The sequence below is a fragment of the Mobula birostris genome, chromosome 18 (assembly GCF_030028105.1).
Source record: "Mobula birostris isolate sMobBir1 chromosome 18, sMobBir1.hap1, whole genome shotgun sequence".
Lineage (NCBI taxonomy): Eukaryota > Metazoa > Chordata > Chondrichthyes > Myliobatiformes > Myliobatidae > Mobula > Mobula birostris.
The window spans coordinates 70610625-70630273 of NC_092387.1; the positions used below are offsets into that span (position 1 = coordinate 70610625).

At 41.3% G+C, this 19649-nt stretch overlaps 1 protein-coding gene across 2 annotated transcripts in view; it reads right to left on the bottom strand.

Annotated features, from left to right (window-relative positions):
• Positions 1-213: 213 nt before the first annotated feature.
• samd8 (sterile alpha motif domain containing 8) overlaps positions 214-19649 on the bottom strand; it is a 78319-nt gene continuing 58883 nt past the window's right edge. The window contains exons 1-4 of one of the 2 annotated variants that reach the window (XM_072282941.1): positions 16923-19179; positions 11753-11870; positions 10029-10179; positions 214-5394 (exon numbers count right to left, since the gene is read on the bottom strand). In XM_072282941.1, the coding sequence (XP_072139042.1) occupies positions 5090-5394; positions 10029-10179; positions 11753-11870; positions 16923-17029 (681 nt within the window). In that variant the 5' untranslated portion in view covers positions 17030-19179 and the 3' untranslated portion in view covers positions 214-5089. Of the gene's footprint in view, positions 5395-10028; positions 10180-11752; positions 11871-16922; positions 19180-19649 lie in introns of those variants that run through there. The other variant, XM_072282940.1, reaches the window with a different exon arrangement.

Here is a 19649-nt window from a genome sequence, read left to right on the forward strand (position 1 = left end):
AGTTGCAAACCAGCCATCTGTAAATCATGCAGCAGATTCCCAGAACCTTCTGCAGCTCAGAGATTACCACATAATGTATATTATGTATTGATCGTGAACTGTTGCAACTAGAAGCTAGATCTCTTAATGCAAGTTCCAGGAAAAATAACTTGGGGACCTGTAATATCATGCCTGTATTAAACTAGTTACACTGAAGGAAGGAGAAGGCATTGGTAACCATTAAAGATAAAACAAATTTATTTAGAACTTGTACACAAAAACATTCTGGGATTTTTACCTAGATGTCAGCAAAAGCCAATAAAAGGCAACATTATAAAGATGGAATCAGACAGAGCTGATGCACAGAACTGCAGAACACTGCTGCTCCAACTCAGGCTCCTTTATTGAACAAAATACCAATGTAAACATTTAATACCTCTGATTTGAACTTAATAAATATTAGTAATACTGAATAGTACTTCAAACCTAAAAGTAAACAGTCTATTAAGAGTTTTTTTTTAAACACAGGGTTGTTTCATATCTATTTAATTTATAAAAAGGTAATTAATTGGTGTTTGTAAGAAAAAACATTCTGATATTGTTGGTTATCTAATTATGTTGGTTTGCCTCAAACACTCACCAACTATGTATGTGTGTGTGTGTCTCTCTCTCTCTCTCTCTCACACACACACACACACACACACACACACCTGAAGCAAATTGGATTTTTTGATATTGAATGTTTTCTTGAAGCTTACAACCTTATTCAACACCAGGCTATTTCACCTCATCCATCCACTTGGACAGGACAACTAACATGAGTTCATTTTTGGGACATGGGCATACTGGCAGGATCAGCATCTCTAACTGGCCTCAACAGACAGTGAGCTGCCCATGAGATTTACGCTATATAAATGGTTAGTACTTTTCCTAACCAGCTCACTTTGCTGGCTTCTCTGTTACTTTCAGCTTAATCAGTGAAGGAGGTGTTTTTTTTCTAAATAGGGAATACAAGAAATCATTGCGGCAAGATGCTCTTTCTGATGTAGGGAGTCAGAGGCACAGGGTCATGACAAGACAGACCCAGGAGATTAAAAAACACTTGCAATCCCTCAAACTTTGGAGCTTAAGTGTAAGATCTGGAATACATTTGCCCATTTAAATTTAAAAGTCACTAACATTTTTACCTTATTCCTTGGCAGTTTCCTTTACCCGGCTTTACACAGCAGGACCAGAATAATTTGTACATTTGGAGTCAAAGTATTGATAGTTAAGGATCATGGTGCAGTCGATAGACACAGAATAAATTCATTTCATAATACATTGTGTGTCACAAAAACAGTTTGATCTGAACATTTTTGACTGAAGTGATTCCTCATTATGCTCCCTGAGAATGCTGTTTGATTAGGAAGGAACACACACAAAATGCTGGTGGAACACAACAGGCCAGACAGCATCCATAGGAAGAAGCACAGTCGACATTTTGGGCCGAGACCCTTCGTCAGGACTAACTGAAAGAAGAGCTAGTAAGAGATTTGAAAGTGGGAGCGGGAGGGGGAGATCAGAAATGATAGGAGAAGACAGGAGGGGGAGAGATGGAGCTAAGAGCTGGACAGGTGATTGGCAAAAGGGATACAAGGCTGGAGAAGGGAGAGGATCATGGGTTGGGAGGTCTAGGGAGAAAGAAAGGGGGAGGGGAGCACCAGAGGAAGGTGGAGAGTAGGCAAGGAGATATTGTGAGAGGGACAGAGAGAGAAAAAAGGGAAAAATAATAAATAAATACATACATACATACATACATACATAAATAAATAAATAAATAAATAAATAAAGGATGGGGTAAGAATGGGAGAGAGGCATTAACGGAAGTTAGAGAAGTCAATGCTCATGCCATCAGATTGGAGGCTACCCAGACGGAATATAAGGTGTTGTTCCTCCAACCTGAGTGTGGCTTCATCTTTATAGTAGAGGACTAAGAAAGCCTCTCTTTGAGAACTGCCTCAGGTTCAAGTTCCACCCCTTCCCAAAATGTTCTCCTGAGCAGAATCATCCACAAATGCCTCCACCAAAAGCTCTTCTAACGATTAGCTGAAAACATTGGAAATGGGATTTTATCAGATTTACATGGCCAATGACGCGCCAGTGAGGAGGAACAAAAGAAGGTGCATGCTACAGCGCTGCAAGAATACCAGGGTTCCCCACAAACCCACAATCAGTAAGTACATCTCAGTGATCATTAGAAGCTCAGAGTTGTGTGAGGTCCTTCAGCACCAAACTGAATAGCCAGGGGGTGCTTGTTAGCTAGTAACATTACTGTCCCTCAATTCACGATATCACAAAAGAAGAGGAAAGCCAACCGGGGAATGTCACACTGAATCAGGTACAGGAACCTAGTGGCAGAACAAGGAGACAGTGCAGTCACACAGTATCTCAAAAGAAATAAAATTACAATGCTGATAACAGTGTGAGACCCCATGTGGATAGTTCATCAGATCAAAGCTGCTGATGCTCAAAGCACGGCCAAGGAAGAAAAATGCTTCTCCACAAATGGGCAGATAAGGTTACTCCCTTGTGACACTGCAGAGCTCTGTTTATGAATTAAAACAGGAACCTGTGTTAACTAACAAAGGAAGATCAGCACAAGTCATATTCAATATCAAAAACAGTCAGGCATATTTATGGACAAATACAAACAACTTTCTGTAGGACAGCCACATGACAGCACAACCAGTTATTGGCAACCTACCTAACATCTGTAATGTTAAAGAAACTTAAGTAGCTAAGTTCTCAGTGCATGCAAAACACTCTGTCATTGGCAGCGGTCATGCCAGCCTTCTACAGCTAAGTTCTACAAGCAGACACTGTCCTCTAAAGGTTTGTATTGCATCCAGTTTGGGGAATGAACATTAAGACTGTACAGAATGTGAACTTTGAATCATTTAAAAGATGCCATTTAACAGAAATGGGAATGTAAACGTGCACTGAGCCAATCAATATTCATTCATTCAAATGAAATCCCATATATGGCTCTACCGATAAAATACTTCTACCATCTCATCTACTCTTTGCTCTTCAACTTACTACCCAGGTAACTGAATAGTACATTGGGTAAATTCCAATATGCTATGATTATTTTGTATAACAGCAGCACATTTTTGAACAGTACCAGGCAACAGTTCCACTTCTGTGACATTTAAGGAGCAGCTGTTGTATCTGCAATGCATTGTTCCACACAGTGCCAGGAGCTTGCCATTAACCTCTGCGTCAAGGCATGAAGCAGAAATATCAAACTGGGTTGCTTTGCTTCTTGATCCAAGTGGGAGGATCGGCTAATGCACAGAGCTGTGATGAGACAGCCATCTACAGTACCACATCCAGATCTTGTCCTTACCAAGGATATGCCAGTGGCAGAGGGAGAACAGTAGAGATTTGTCAGATTCTCTCTAGGCATTGGAGGGGATTGTCCTAGTGCAGGCATTAAACTGAAAGGGCTGGTATACCCAAGAGTTTAGACTTAAGAGATGATCTCAATGAAACATACAGAATTCTGATGGCACTTGATATGGTGGATACTGGAATGATGCTGGGTTTCCAGGACCCACAATCACAATCTCAAAATAAGGCGGGGGGGGTCAGCAATCTGGGATTGAAATGAGTTTATTTGGTTGTGAATCTCGAGAATTCTCCAGCCAAGAGGGTTATGGAAATCACCAAGGAGATTCAAGATAGAGATTGGTAGATTGCAGGATACCAAGGAAATCAGGGGATATCAGGATAGATCAGGAAAGTAGCAATGATCTGACTGAATGAGAGAGTTTACCTCTGATGCTAATACTATCACTTTATCAAATTAATCTGATAACAACTCACTAAAGAAAATGTTACCTGGCTTGTCAATTTCTTACAACTGTTAAAACAAAAACACATTCATTCATCATTTTTAATTTTTCAAACTGGAATATGTGCCTGGCATCTTGCAAGTCCACAAGCAAAATATGTCCTAATCTACAAGTCAACTTGTAAGAAGTGTTTCTGATAAGTCACCAGAGGTGAAGTACAGTCACAACTTCTCCCAAGTGAAATGAAGGATTCTCCTTTCTAACAGTGGATTGCATAAACTATCCAACAGCAATTAAATTGATAAAAACAACTGAATTATTTTATAAATAATGCCTAATTATGGTTTAGATAAATCGAACATTTTAAATTGCAAATAGTGTATTCTAATCAACTACACAAGATTGTAAATATTACAAGTGGTCTGAGTGTTTTTTTGAGTGCATTAAATCAGATTTCTGAGAGATAATTGACACAATTAATACTGATGTCAAGGTCTACAGAGGGAAGGGCTGAAGTTGTTGCTACTACAATGAACAGGTATAGGTAAAAATGATGGCTACCCCAAAGGAACCAGTATTGGACAAAACCCTTTTATTGCTTTAGGAACAGATTGCATACCATCCGTGGTTATATAGTAGAATGAGGATGGAAATAGGAAATGTAGAATGAAGACACTTTGTAAAAGGTTCTTCCAGGTTTCCCACAATCCTTTAGTGTTTCCTTAAACAAGTGCAAAATGAGATTTCCCTGAAACCAAACCCAATGACAAAGGGAATCTTTGAACAAATATCCTCAAATAGAGAAAGACTTGTCAGAAAACCAGCTGAACAATTTGAATGGCAGCCTTTGAACATGACAAGAAGTCACTGGCTTCATTTGAAAACATTCTCCTCAGGGTAGAAAGGAAAAGCAGCATTAGTTCTCGTGGGCATACTGCTGTATTTATATCACCACCAAGGTGGTCAGATAGCTTACGTCAGCAGAGCTTACATTAGCAGGTGGCTGCATCTCTTTCAAACCACACAAGGCCACCAATGGCAGGAAAGATTCCCAGCTGATGGAGTTGACACATTTGTGGTAAAGGAAAAGTAATATTTCAACTTGGTAGACCTAACATGAGCCAAACCAACCACCAACTATATAAAAGCCTCACCCTCTTCACATTTGTACTTGCCTTATACTGATTATGTGAATCTTTTATACAAAACCAGTTAACTCTTCCTTAATTTTTGGTTTGTCCAACAAAGTAACTTGTGGGGCAGATTACCATTTATCCAATTAATCTTTTCAATAATCTTGGTTTAGAAAGAGGCCAACTATATTCATTTGGTACAGGACCATTGACATTACATTCAAAGAATGAAAACATCGGAAACCAAATCCGTGCTCTTCGGCTGTGTTGATATGCTCGAGTGTTGGCTAATGTGTGGTAATACAAAAACAGTCTTGTGGTAATATAAAATGCGATGAAGACATCGATTGAGTAATGTTCATGTGCAGCCAGGATGAAGAAGATTCCAAATAGGTTCATTACCCAGGACAAGGTATGCAAAAAGTTCCAGCTTCTTGGTGTATCTAATTGAGGGTGAAAGGAAATATTATACGTTAGGTTTAGTTCTCAGTTTCAGCTGAGCTACAAGACCAGTACTAATAAAATGAAAACAAACAGAATAAAGATTACCCTACTAATTGGCTAGAATTAACAACACACTAAGCCTCACATTAAATACACAACAATGCACTGTACCTTTCATGGCTCATTAAAGAACTCACCAATTAATCCTGGCCTCAAACTTTACCTCAGAGCTCTCACATGCTTGTCCAATTTTCTGTTGCATGTTTCCTTGAATACACTTCCAACTTCCGACTGGAACCTTCCTTCCTATTTCTGTGAAAGAGTTTCTCCTCTTATCTCTTCTCTTTCCTTTACCATTTAATTTACAAATGTGTTGGGACCACTTCTTTTTATGCTGTATATCAATGATTTAGATGATGCAATAGATGGTTTTGTTGCCAAGTTTGCAGATGATACCAAGATTGGTGGAGGGGCAGGTAGTGTTGAGGAAACAGGTAGGATGCAGAAGGACTTAGACAGATTAGGAGAATGGGTAAGTAAGTGGCAAATGAAATACAATGATGGAAAATGTATGGTCATGCACTTTGGTAGTAGAAATAAATGTGCAGACTATTTTCTAAACGGGGAGAAAATCCAGGAATCTGAGATGCAGAGGGACTTGGGAGTCCTTGTGCAGAACACCCTGAATGTTTACTTGCAGGTTGAATCGGTGGTGAGGAAGGCAAATGCCATGTTAGCATTCATTTCAAGAGGGCTTGAATACAAGAGCGGGGATGTGATGCTGAGGCTTTATAAGACACTGGTGAGGCCTCACCTTGAGTATTGTGAACAGTTTTGGGCCCCTCATCTTAGAAAAGATGTGCTGGCATTGGAGAGGGTCCAGAGGAGGTTCACAAGGATGATTCCAGGAATGAAATGGTTATCATATGAGAAAAATTTAATGGCTCTAGGTGTGTACTCACTGGAATTCAGAAGGATGGCAGGGGGGAATCTCATTGAAACCTTGTTGAAAGGTCTAGACAGAGTAGATGTGGAAAGGATGTTTCCCATGGTGGGAGAGTCGAGGACAAGAGGGCACAGCCTCAGGATAGAGGGGCACCCTTTCAAAACAGAGATGTGGAGAAATTTCTTTAGCCAAAGGGTGGTGAATTTGTGAAATTTATTGCCACATGCAGCTGTGGAGGCCAGGTTGCTGGGTGTATTTAAGGCAGAGGTTGATAGCTCCTTGATTGGACATGGCATCAAAGGTCACGGGGAGAAGGCCAGCAACTGGGGTTGAGGAGGAGATAGAAAAAACGGATCAACCATGATTGAATGGCGGAGCAGACTCGATGGGCCAGGTGGCCTGATTCTGCTCCTATGTATTATGGTGATAAATGGAAAACTAGCTAATCAGATCCAAAATTGGCTTGGTGATTGAAGGCAGAGGTGGATTTAAATTGTGACCAGTAGTGTACTGCAGGAATCAGTGCTTGTCACAATATACTAAACTTGAGCGTACATGTAGGTGCTAGGATTAGTAAGTTTGCAGATGACATGAGCAATGATGGTGTTGAGTATAGTGAAGAAAGTTTTCTCAGGCTACAGCAGGCCACGGATCAGATGGAAAGTTGGTTGGAGATTTTGGCAGATAGAAAGTAATCCCAACGAATGCAAGGTGATACATTTTGGGGGAGATATATACAGAAGATTGCAGGGTACATGGGAATGTTGATGAACAGATGGACAATGGCATTTGAGTCTATGGTTCCCAAAAGTTGCAACACGGGTAGACAATGGGGTGAAGGAGCCATATGGTACATTTTCTACATACGCCAGGACATGGAATATAAAAGTTTTGTAAATTTGTTATGTTACAAGTTTACATAACACTTGTTTCACACTCTGCTTTGAAATGCAGACACCCCTTCCTCCCTTATTAGGGAGAGAGAGAACCTGTGGTATGTCAAATACTGGCTGAACAAGAGGTCTTTGGGGTACTATAAGTCTGTATCTTTGCTGCACACTGAGTGCTTGGTGATGGGTGCCGAAGCTTTTTTTTCTGCTGGTGGGGGAGGGGGGATTGTTGCTTTGCTGCTGCTTATGCAAGGGAGGGGCAACTGGGGGGGCTTTGGGGTTTTAACATTTAACTGTCATTCATTCTTTGGGGCATTCCTCTGTTTTCGTGGATGGTTGCGAAGAAAAGGTATTTCAGGATGAAAATTGTAAACATTTCTCTGACATTAGAAGGTGGATAGGAAATTGTATAGGAAACAGGGGGTAAATCAGGTGCTTGAGGAGTATAAGAAGTGCAAGAAAATACTTAAGAAAGAAATCAGGAGGGCAAAAAGAAGACATGAGGTTGCCTTGGCAGTCAAAGTGAAGGATAATCCAAAGAGCTTTTACAAGTATATTAAGAGCAAAAGGATTGTAAGGATAAAATTGGTCCTCTTGAAGATCAGAGTGGTCGGCTATGTGCAGAACCAAAGGAAATGGGGGAGATCTTAAATAGGTTTTTTGCATCTGTATTTACTAAGGAAGCTGGCATGAAATCTATGGAAATGAGGGAATCAAGTAGTGAGACCATGGAAACTGTACAGATTGAAAAGGAGGAGGTGCTTGCTGTCTTGAGGAAAATTAAAGTGGATAAATCCCCGGGAGCTGACAGAGTGTTCCCTCGGACCTTGAAGGAGACTAGTGTTGAAATTGCGGGGGCCCTGGCAGAAATATTTAAAATGTCGCTGCCTACGGGTGAAGTGCCGGAGGATTGGAGAGTGGCTCATGTTGTTCCGTTGTTTAAAAAAGGATCGAAAAGTAATCCGGGAAATTATAGGCCGGTGAGTTTAACGTCAGTAGTAGGTAAGTTATTGGAGGGAGTACTAAGAGACAGAATCTACAAGCATTTGGATAGACAGGGACTTATTAGGGAGAGTCAACATGGCTTTGTGCATGGTAGGTCATGTTTGACCAATCTGTTGGAGTTTTTCGAGGAGGTTACCAGGAAAGTGGATGAAGGGAAGGCAGTGGATATTGTCTACATGGACTTCAGTAAGGCCTTTGACAAGGTCCCGCATGGGAGGTTAGTTAGGAAAATTCAGTCGCTAGGTATACATGGAGAGGTGGTAAATTGGATTAGACATTGGCTCGATGGAAGAAGCCAGAGAGTGGTGGTAGAGAATTGCTTCTCTGAGTGGAGGCCTGTGACTAGTGGTGTGCCACAGGGATCAGTGCTGGGTCCATTGTTATTTGTCATCTATATCAATGATCTGGATGATAATGTGGTAAATTGGATCAGCAAGTTTGCTGATGATACAAAGATTGGAGGTGTACTAGACAGTGAGGAAGGTTTTCAGAGCCTGCAGAGGGACTTGGACCAGCTGGAAAAATGGGCTGAAAAATGGCAGATGGAGTTTAATACTGACAAGTATTGCACGTTGGAAGGACAAACCAACATAGAACATACGGGGTTAATGGTAAGGCACTGAGGAGTGCAGTGGAACAGAGGGATCTGGAAATACAGATACAAAATTCCCTAAAAGTGTTGTCACAGGTAGATAGGGTCGTAAAGAGAGCTTTTGGTACATTGGCCTTTATTAATCAAAGTATTGAGTATAAGAGCTGGAATGTTATGATGAGGTTGTATAAGGCATTGGTGAGGCCGAATCTGGAGTATTGTGTTCAGTTTTGGTCACCAAATTACAGGAAGGATATAAATAAGGTTGAAAGAGTGCAGAGAAGGTTTACAAGAATGGAATCACATGTGAAAGAATGCCTCATCTGGAAGGGCCGTTGAGGGCCCTGAATGGTGGTGAGTGAAGAGATATAGGCACAGGAGTTGTTACAGGGTGAAGTGCCTGGCAATGGAGGAGGATTGGCGAGGATGCATGAGCAGATGCGAGAGTCATGGAGAGAGTGATCCTGAGGAATGTGGAGAGGGAAGGGGAGATGTGCCTGGTGTTGGCGGAGGAAGTTGTTAAGAATACATTAGATGCATAGACTGAAGATGACTCCAATTTCCCTCCATAGATACTGCCTGACCCACAAAGTTCTTCCAGCCCTCTTTGGTGTTGCTCCAGATTCAAGCAGTGTCTTGTGTCTTCAATAGAATGTTGCCAGGACTGGAGGGCTGTGGTTTGTATAGACTGGATTTATTCTCACTAGAACGGAGGAGATGTAGAGCAGCTACTTCTCTTCAACCATTCGGTTCTTGAAACAATCAGCACAATCCTAATCAGTGCCTCAGTATAGCAACACTATGATCACTTAGACCACTTTGGACTGAATTCACCTTTTTTTGCTAAATGTGCTTCTTCTTGTACTTTTATACATAATTTATGTATATTTTCTGCTTAATTTATGTTTTTCGTGTGCATGTTGCTTATATAATGCGATGTGTCTGCAATGCTACTGCAAGTCTGTATTTCTCAAGAGTGTACTTCAGTGACTATACTGTCCTCCTAAAACCCAAGATGCAATATTTGATGATTCATTTCATAAATAAATCCATTATCCAATCTTCCTACTTAAAACTGGTTGGTTTTACACACTATCTGAATCATCACATTATTACTGCTGATAGTAATCACTTCCTTCTCCTAGTAACAGTCTTTGCCCACTCAAGTAAGCCAATGATGAAGAACAATCTCGTGCTTACACTCTGTGACAAAGAAGTTGAGCATGGTGAGGACAACCGTATGGCCACTGAACATGTAGTCTCCACAAGTATGCACGCCTGTTAGTGTCATTCCAAAACCACTCCAAATTGCGAGTGCCCTTTGAAATTTGGCCCACATGTCTCCATACAACTGAAAGAAGAAAAAACATAGTGTTGACCAAAGATCACTGAACTTTCTACCACTATTATAGCAGAACTATTCACAAGCCTCTGACGGCATTATGCTTATGTTACTGAGTTAGTAATCCAGAGATCTGCACTGTTAAGTCAGCTGCAACTACGGATTTTAAATATAGCTCATGACACTGATAAACCCATTTGCTCATTACCTTTCTCAGTGAGGAGATGGTCCATCCTTAAGCCACCTGCCCTGCACTAAATTATATAATCATACACTGAGTTATCACAAGTTACAAAACCCTGAGCACTAATGCTCATATCCCATACAAGAATATAGAAAATAATACCAAAAATTGAAATTAATGCACATAAAAGCATGGGATTAAGGTACATTATTACAATTAAGTTTTCACCTAAAAAACAAAATTCCCCATGAGTCCCAAATTAAGGAGACACGCGTGCAAAGCTGTACACATGCCTAAACCAACCTCATGCTGGGGCACTCTAACAGCTGGAGCGAAAAAGACAAAAGAAATGGCTAAAACACAACACACAGCATATCCAACATATGGATTCAGGGCAGTTTGAACAATGTCACCAGACCTTGGGCTCAGGTTGGATTGACACATCTGGGCTCTTCATGTGTAGGTGTAATTACCAGCATGGCAGTACATTAACACGTCAGCTGGGACCTAAAGGGGGAGGACCCCGCAAAATCAGACCAGTCATCCTGTGTTTTATGCCCCACTGGAGCTGAGAGAGTCAAGTCCAAAATAATTGTGTCTGCAGGAGATCTTTACCCAAAAACAAGTTTTAAACAAAGTTGAGTGGAGAAAGGATACTAAAGTATCTAAAACCAGATTCTTAATTCTTAATCTTAAAACAGGTTTCCACATATTTGCAAGGTCTTGGGGGACTGGGCACCTGAAGAGAATATCTACTCCCTGATGGCACACTGCCAACACATCTCCCCATCCCACCTTGATCCACTACCACTCATGTAAATCTGTCATGACTGTGTCACTAGGGTCAGGATACTTGACAGTTGAAAAAACACAAATAGTGACATACATGGATAGATACAATTGACAGAGTTGGAAAAACACACTGACATTCAGACAGGTACATGATAGGAAAGGTTTAGAGGGATACGAGTCAAATGAGACTAGCTCAGGTGGGAATCTTGGTTGGCATGGACAAGTTGACTGAAGGGCTGTTTACATGCTATTCTAAGCAGTTCCAGATTTTCTTTAATGTATCTGGTATTTATTCAGAACTATGTGAGTGAGGTGATAAACTCATCACAATGACATGCAGAGTGAGGGTTGGGGGATTTTAAATATTTAGCAGGCAAATCGCAAGTGAACATTTTAGCTATTATTTGTCATTTTCAAATGTTCAAAATCTTATTCTTCACAATCAGCTTTTCAAATTTTGTAGAAGCATGTTTTATTTCATTTGTGTATGAAATTCATTGCAATGTTGAAAGCCACAGCAAATTAAATCTCACAACATTAAAACAAAATACCATTCAGTCAATGAGCCAGCTTGAGGACTAGTTTGCATCATTTGGAAATACTTACTTTTCCAGAACACTGTAGGTGGTGGCCAGGCACAGAGAGCGAGGTAACAAACATAGTAACGCAGCGTAATAAGAACACTGTTCCCATCAGGCTACACATGCGACGAAGCAGGATAGACCTGGAGGACAACAATAAACAGCCAAAAATACAGTGAAGACTGCAATTCATTCCACAAACACAAGATCAAATTTCATTTCCCCATTACGCTCTAAGCATCCAATCACCATAAAAGACTTAAATTTTCCTCCTGATTTACCAACAAAACAGTGAATTAAAATAGATTTCTGCACAATGCATTTGTCACTGATTAAGTGTTTATCACAAGCTCACACTACAACTTGAAGAATAGCGTAAATGTCTTTTGAGCACTATGCCTTGGGTTACTTGTGTATATTACTATCAGAAAGTTCTGTGATGATGACCAATAGATTTTTAATTTAATCCTTTTCCTCCCTACTAAAATGACCTCTCTGGTCCATTCATCATTCTCCAACCAACAGTAAATCAGCATGCCGCATACTACCTGCTCTATGAGAATTGCACTGGTAAAAATACTCAAGTTTAATCAACTGAGCTTGTGACAGGCAAGATAATGAGCTCGCTCAAGCTAAACAGTAAGGTCATCACCTGACACTACAACAGTGCTCCTAGATTCTGTCTCTGCATGGTTCTGCAAGATAAAGGAAGTTTTTCTTGATGCAATTACAACATTTCACAATTTTATCCAAAATACAAAATGTAAAACAATTTTTCAAAAATGCACCAATTTCCTAAAAAGCTTTTCGCTGCTGCTCTAACATCTTTTCCCAAACCAACCACAAAGCCCTCCTAATGCCTGGCTCCCTGTCACCAGGCCACGTTGTATCCGTGAACAAGCCCGTGCTGAATTCCTTACTGACAGCACAGGGCAAGCTCACAATAACCATGCAATTGGGACAGCAAAGAGTTATTTATAAAAACTCACCAAATCTCTGCTGGCCAGGAGCCATTCACTGTGGTCCAAGGTGCACTCTGCTGCTGGGAACTGAGCAGAGAGCTTGCCATATTGTGCTGGGCCTTCCTCAATATGAATACTGGGCTGCATCAGCTGCTAAGCTCACTCGTGGCAAAAGTTGTCACTCCTATTGTGACTCAGTGAATGGTTTAAATAATAATAATAATGATAATAATAATAAGTACTTTATTGATCCTAAGTGGGAAATTATTTCATTACAGCAGCAACATTTTAAAACACACTTGGCTATAATAAATATTAAAATTAATATAATGATATTAATCAATAAAGTACAGAATAATTTACCAATGTGCAATACTGTACAATAATAAATGTACAAAATAAGAAAAGTGACTATTGTACTATGATGCGTGCTGTCCTGTTGTACAGAGATGAACTGCTGTATATGCTTATTGCATTTGGTAGGAAAGATTTTCTATAATGATCCTTGTGACAGTGCTGAATGAGTCTGCTCGAAAGGGTGCTCCGCTGCTTATTCAGTAGGTTATGGAGTGGATGTGCCGGATTGCCATAATGGATAACAGTTTGTTTAGCGACCTCCTCTCCACCAGTTACTCAAAAGAGTCTGAGTTGTAGCCAAGGACAGATCCAGCCTTTTTGATGAGTTTATTTAGTCTTTTTGCATCACCAGCACCAGTGCTGCTCCCCCAACATACAGCCACAAAGAAGATTGTACTTGCTACTGTGGACCAGCAAAAGATCACCAACATCTTGCTGCACATATTGAAGGATCTCAGCTTCCTTAGAAAATAGAGCTTACTCATCCCCTTCCTGTAAACAGCCTCCGCATTGATTTTCCAGTCAAGTCTGTTGTAGAGGTGAACACCCAAGCATTTGTACTCCTCTACCACCGCAACTTCTTCTCCCAGAATGTATACAGGACTCTCCACTCCTACATGAGGTTGGTAGGCAAACTGTAGAGTGTCCAATGAAGATCTCATCTGCAGTCTAAGGTAAGTCAGGACCAGCCTCTCCAGCACCTTCATCACCTGAAATGTGAGGGTAGTTGGTCTGTAGGCATTAAGTTCACATGGAGTTGCCTTCTCCAGTACAAGAACCGAGCAGGAATTCTTCCACAGCACCAGTATCTTTTCCTGACTCAGACTCGGATTGTAAAGGTGCTGCAAAATACCAGACAGCTGGCTCACACAGGCCTTCAGTAGCCTGGGGCTGATACCGTCCGGTCCAGCAGCCCTGCCATGTTGTAGTCTCTCCAGCTGTCTTTTAACTTTCTTTCTTTTTATTAATTTTCAAAATTATAAACAAAATAACAAAGTTGATACAAAGAGATTGGAATAATCTTATTACTAATAAACATATACAAAAAAGATTTCAGATAGTCTTTTAACTTGACCTGCAATCAGAGTCAGGTGGGGGAGGGTGGACACCCCTACAGAGGCAGGATACTCCAAAGTTGAGGGTTTGGAACACAAGGACTCACCAGAGGGGAGGAAGCAGGCTTCAGGGGGCAGGGAAAGTGGTTTGGGCAAGTGGGAGAGGGGACAGCAGGAGGTCCCATGCTGAAACTGTTGAAAAACAAGATCAATTCATTGGCCCTATCCAGGCGGTCCTCGATCTTCCTTTCCTTAACCTTGAAGCCAGTGATCTGCTTCATGCCCGACCACACGTCCCTTATGCTATTCTGCTGGAGCTTGTACACCAGCTTCCTCTTGTAGGATTCTTTGCACTCCTTCAATATTCCAATATTTTAAATCATTTGGAATGTACAGCAACTAACATCCTCAACCACTCAATTGTTTCGCCCCAGAATTTACAAAAGTACCTTTGCAGATTTTCAAAAGGCAACAAACAATCAGAAGAGAATTTACTTGCACAGATAACTGGGACAACCTGGACTACTAATCTAGAGAATGGAGTTCAATCTCATCACAGCAAATGAGAAATTAATGCAATTAAATTAAATGATAACCACAAGACTAAGATCATCATAAAAACCATCAGAGGGAATCAAAAGCATTCAGTAAATTGGAGCCAAGTTCTTCCAAGACTTAATGTAAGATGGCAGTGTGCTTGGACACAGCAGCTTCTACAGGATCAGCCAATAATTATTATTATTGTCTTTCTTAAAAGTATTTTGTTATGAACACAAGACCCTACTGGATATCAATAACCTAAAGTAGGTCTACCCCATCAGCAAGTTGCTCGATGGTGGAGAAACTGAAGGAACTGGACTTGGTACAGATCATGCTGCTGCCTGTGTCAGACAGGCAGAGGAGTCGGTGTGCAAAGTCTAACTACAAATGATCATCTTAAGTCGCTATTCTTGTGATCTCAAGACCCTGTTGGACACTGTTAATCTGGAAAGCTACAAGTCCGGTTCACAGGTTTATTGGCACACAGTGGAGGAGCTGTGTGGCCTTGGTCGGAGTGAGGACCAGGCTTCAAGCCACGGTACAGCTGCCCAGAAGAGCCAGAGGTGGAGTTGCTTCAATCCGGGAGGCAGTGTGGCATGGCATTCAAGCTGAAGTTGGTGCTGGGCCCCAGGGAGAAATGCTGCAACATTCATGGAATCGGATTTGGACAGTATTTTTTTGTGACTACATTTTACTGGTGGATGCAGGGTGGAGATACATCTCTATGAGAAGTGCAAGGACCTTCTTCCCTCCACTAGCCTGCAGGTCACCCTTGGGCAAGGTTTAGCACCTGCTTAGCCCCCTGATCAGAGTCAAGTGAAGCGATGGGAGCAGGTGGTGAACGGTTACATGAGCAGCTGGTGCATATCACAAGTCCTGGTTATCTGACCACTGATGCCAAACAATCTCTGAAGAGTATTGACAATGGCTTGGGTCACCCATCTTGTAAAGACATTGCCCAGAAGAACACAATGGCAAACCACTTCAGTAGAAGAATTTGCCAAGAACTATCATGGTCATGGATAGAGAAAAGTACAACAGCATGGAGGGGGTCTTCCCCACAGGCAATGATCCCTCACTCGGTACAGACACTCATGTACGACAGGTGAAACTCCACCATAATCAGGCTACTGTCCTCAACAAAGATACCACCAAAATAGCAACATGGAATGTGAGAACTCTTTATCAAGCTGGAAAGCTAGAGACTAGTAAATGAACATTTGAAAGTCAACATCATAGAACTGTGTGAGACAAGGTGGAAATGGACTGGATGCTTCCATTCTGATGAATACAAAATGATCTATTCACATAGTGCTAAACAGAAACGAGATGTGGGAATAACACTCGATGCTGAAAGAAGCAAAAGCTTTATGGGATAATGGGCATTATCTTCTGGTGAAACTCTGAGGCAACCTATGAACATTTCAATAGTAGTAGTTTATGCTCCAACAGCTGATAGTAGTGAAGAAAATATAGAAAGTTTTTATGATACATTGCATGAAGCAAAGAACCACAGCGAAACATAAGATATTGTTATGGTGATAGGGGATATGAATACTAAAGTTGGACAACTAGATGATATTATCGCTGCATTTGGATCGAGGAACGATAGACGTGAGAGATTCATAGACTAGTGTTGTAAAACCATAAGACACAGGAGCAGAATTAGGCCATTTGGCCCAATGAGTCTGCTCTGCCATTTCATCATTGCTGATCCAATTTTCCTCTCAGCCCCAGTCTCCTGTCTTCTCCCCGTATCCCTTCATGCCCTGACCAATCAAGAATCTATCAATTTCTGCCTTAAATATACATACAGACTTGGCCTCCACAGCTGCCTGTGGCAACAAATTCCACAGATTCACCACACACGGGCTAAAGAGATTCCTCTTCATCTCCATTCTAAAACAATGAAGGAAACAGATTTTTACAGTTTGCCTCTATCCAACACACACTTTGCTCTGGCTTTTTGAATGGGTCCCAAACTGGGAACTTTCTCACTTTCTATTAAAGTTCAAAATAAGATGTATTATCACAGTGCATGTCTCCACATACAACAATGATATTCTTTTTCCTGCAGGCATACTCAGCAAATCTGTAGAATAGCGACTGTAAACAGGATTAGTGAAAGAGCAAGAGCACAGAAGACCACAGACTATGCAAATGCAAATATAGATAAATAGCAACAAATAATGAGACCATGAAATAACAAGATAACAGTCCTGAAAGTGAGATGATTGTTGTGGGAACATCTCAATAAATGAGTGTAATTATTGTTACATACCTCAAGGAGATCTTGTGACTTTCTTGTGAGAATGATGTAATGGTCTTTTGGAGGTCACCTGATGTAATTTTCCTGCCGATTAGGTCACGTGATGACATGTTCACCATGGGTATAAAAGGGAAGACCCCTGGTGACGCAGTTAGTTTTTCCAGCTAGAACGTTAGCCTGAGGCTCCGCTCCGTTGCGTGTTTTTTTATGACACAGTTTCAGTTTTAAAACGGAGTTTTATGTTCTATTGTAAGGTACAATAGTGCTGGACTGGCAGTTTACCCATTTCTGTCAGATTTGTTGATGTACCTTTTCAGTAGTATTGGAGGGTGAAGACTTTATCGAAGTACAGGACCTGAAGGATTAAAAGGAGTTGGTATCGTTCGGCAGTTTCACAAAGGATCGACCTTATTGAGTCTTCGTTGAAGAAGTAGCGACCTGCATCGAGGATAACTCCTGCCATAACAGCAAGGAAGTTCATGCAAGATTTGCTCTCTAGAAATAAAGGTCAGTTGTCTTAAGCTGTTTATTTCCTTCATCGTGAATCCTTTGGACAGAAACTGCAGGAAAGTCGCGTCTATGAAGAAATCCTTCTCCAAAGAAGTCTCTCCCAATTGAATGTATAAATCTGTTGGACTTTCGAATTTACCATTTAAGAACTGTATTTGACTGTACCGCTTTAAGAACTGTTTTCGCATTTATCGCTTTAAGAACCAGTACCGAGTGGCGATTTGTTGAATGGCCACATAGCGGTTAACTTCCGGCTAAGGTTTTCGTTTGTTTTTTTTTATTGTTTATCCATGTTTAATAAATGTTTGGTTGTTTTTATATAACCTGACTCGGTTGATATTCATTGTGGCCGGTTACATAACATTATCCTGTTGTTCATGAGCCTGATGTTTGAGGGCCAAGTAACTGTTCTTGAACCTGGAGATACAAGTCCTGAGGCACTTGTACCTTTTATCTGAAGGCAGCAGCGAGAAAAGAGCATGGCCTGGGCGGTGGCGATCTCCAATGATTAATACTGCTTTCCTACAATAGCATTTCATGTACCTGTGCTCAATGGTTGAGAGGGCCTTACTGGTGATGTACTGGGCTAAATCCACTACCTTTTGTAGGATTTTCTGTTCAAAGATATTGGTGTTCCTCTGCCAGGCCATAACACAGCCACTACACTTTTCTGCTATGCATCTATAGAAGTTTGTCAAGGTTTTTGAAGTCATGATAAATCTTCGCAGTTTCAATAGACAATAGACAATAGGTGCAGGAGTAGGCCATTCAGCCCTTCGAGCCAGCACCATCATTCACTGTGATCATGGCTGATCATCCACAATCAGTACTCTTTACCTGCCTTCTCTCCATATCCCTTCACTCCGCTATCTTTAAGAGCTCTATCTAACTCATTCTTGAAAGCATCCAGAGAATTGGCCTCCACTGCCTTCTGAGGCAGAGCATTCCACAGAACGACAACTCTCTGGGTGAAAGTTTTTCCTCAACTCTGTTCTAAATTGTCTACCCCTTATTCTTAAACTGTGGCCTCTGGTTCTGGACTCTCCCAACATCGGGAACATGTTTCCTGCCTCTAGCATGTCCAATCCCTTAATAATCTTATATGTTTCAATCAGATCCCCTCTCATCCTTCTAAATTCCAGTGTATACAAGCCCAGTCGCTCCAATCTTTCAACATATGACAGTCCTGCCATCCCGGGAATTAACTTCATGAACCTATGCTGCACTCCCTCAATAGCTGGAACGTCCTTCCTCAAATTTGGAGACCAAAACTGTACACAATACTCCAGGTGTGGTCTCACCAGGGCCCTGTAAAACTGCAGAAGGACCTCTTTGCTCCTATACTCAACTCCCCTTGTTATGAAGGCCAACATGCCATTAGCTTTCTTCACTGCCTGCTGTACCTGCATGCTTACTTCCAGTGACTGATGAACAAGGTCACCTAGATCTCGTTGTACTTCCCCTTTTCCTAACTTGACACCATTCAGATAGTAATCTGCCTTCATGTTCTTGCCACCAAAGTGGATAACCTCACATTTATCCACATTAAATTGCATCTGCCCACTCACCCAAGGAAGTAGAGGCACTGTCAAGCTTTCTTTGCAATTACATTTATATGATGGGCCCAGGACAGGTCTTCTGAGATAGAGACACCCAGGAATTTAAAATTACTGACCCTCCCCTCCTCTGATCAGGACTGGCTCATGGACCTCAGGTTTCCCTCTCCTGAAATCTATAATTAGTTCCTTGGTCTTCCTGACGTTGAGTAAGAAGGTGCGTTATGACAATTTTGAATCTTCCCCCTGTATGCTGATTCATTGCCACCTTTGATATGGCCCATAACAGTGGTGTCATCAGCAAACTTGAATATGGTGTTGGAACTGTACTTAGCCACATAGTCATAGGTGTAAGGCGAGTAGAACAGGGAGCTAAGCGCAGAGCTGTGTTGCACCTGTGCTGATGGAGATTGTGGAAGAGATGTTTTTGCCAATCCTAATTGACTGGGGTCTGCAAATGAGGAAATCCGGGATCCAATTGCACAAGGGAGTATTGAGGCTCAGGTCTTGGAGGTTACTGATTAGTTTCGAGGGGATGATACCATTAAATGCTAAACTGTAATCGATAAAGAGCATCCTGATGTATGCATCTTTGCTATCCAGATGTTCCAGGGTTGTGTAAAGAATCTTCCAAGATTGTGTAAATTAGAGCGGATTCAAGTTGGCACTCAGA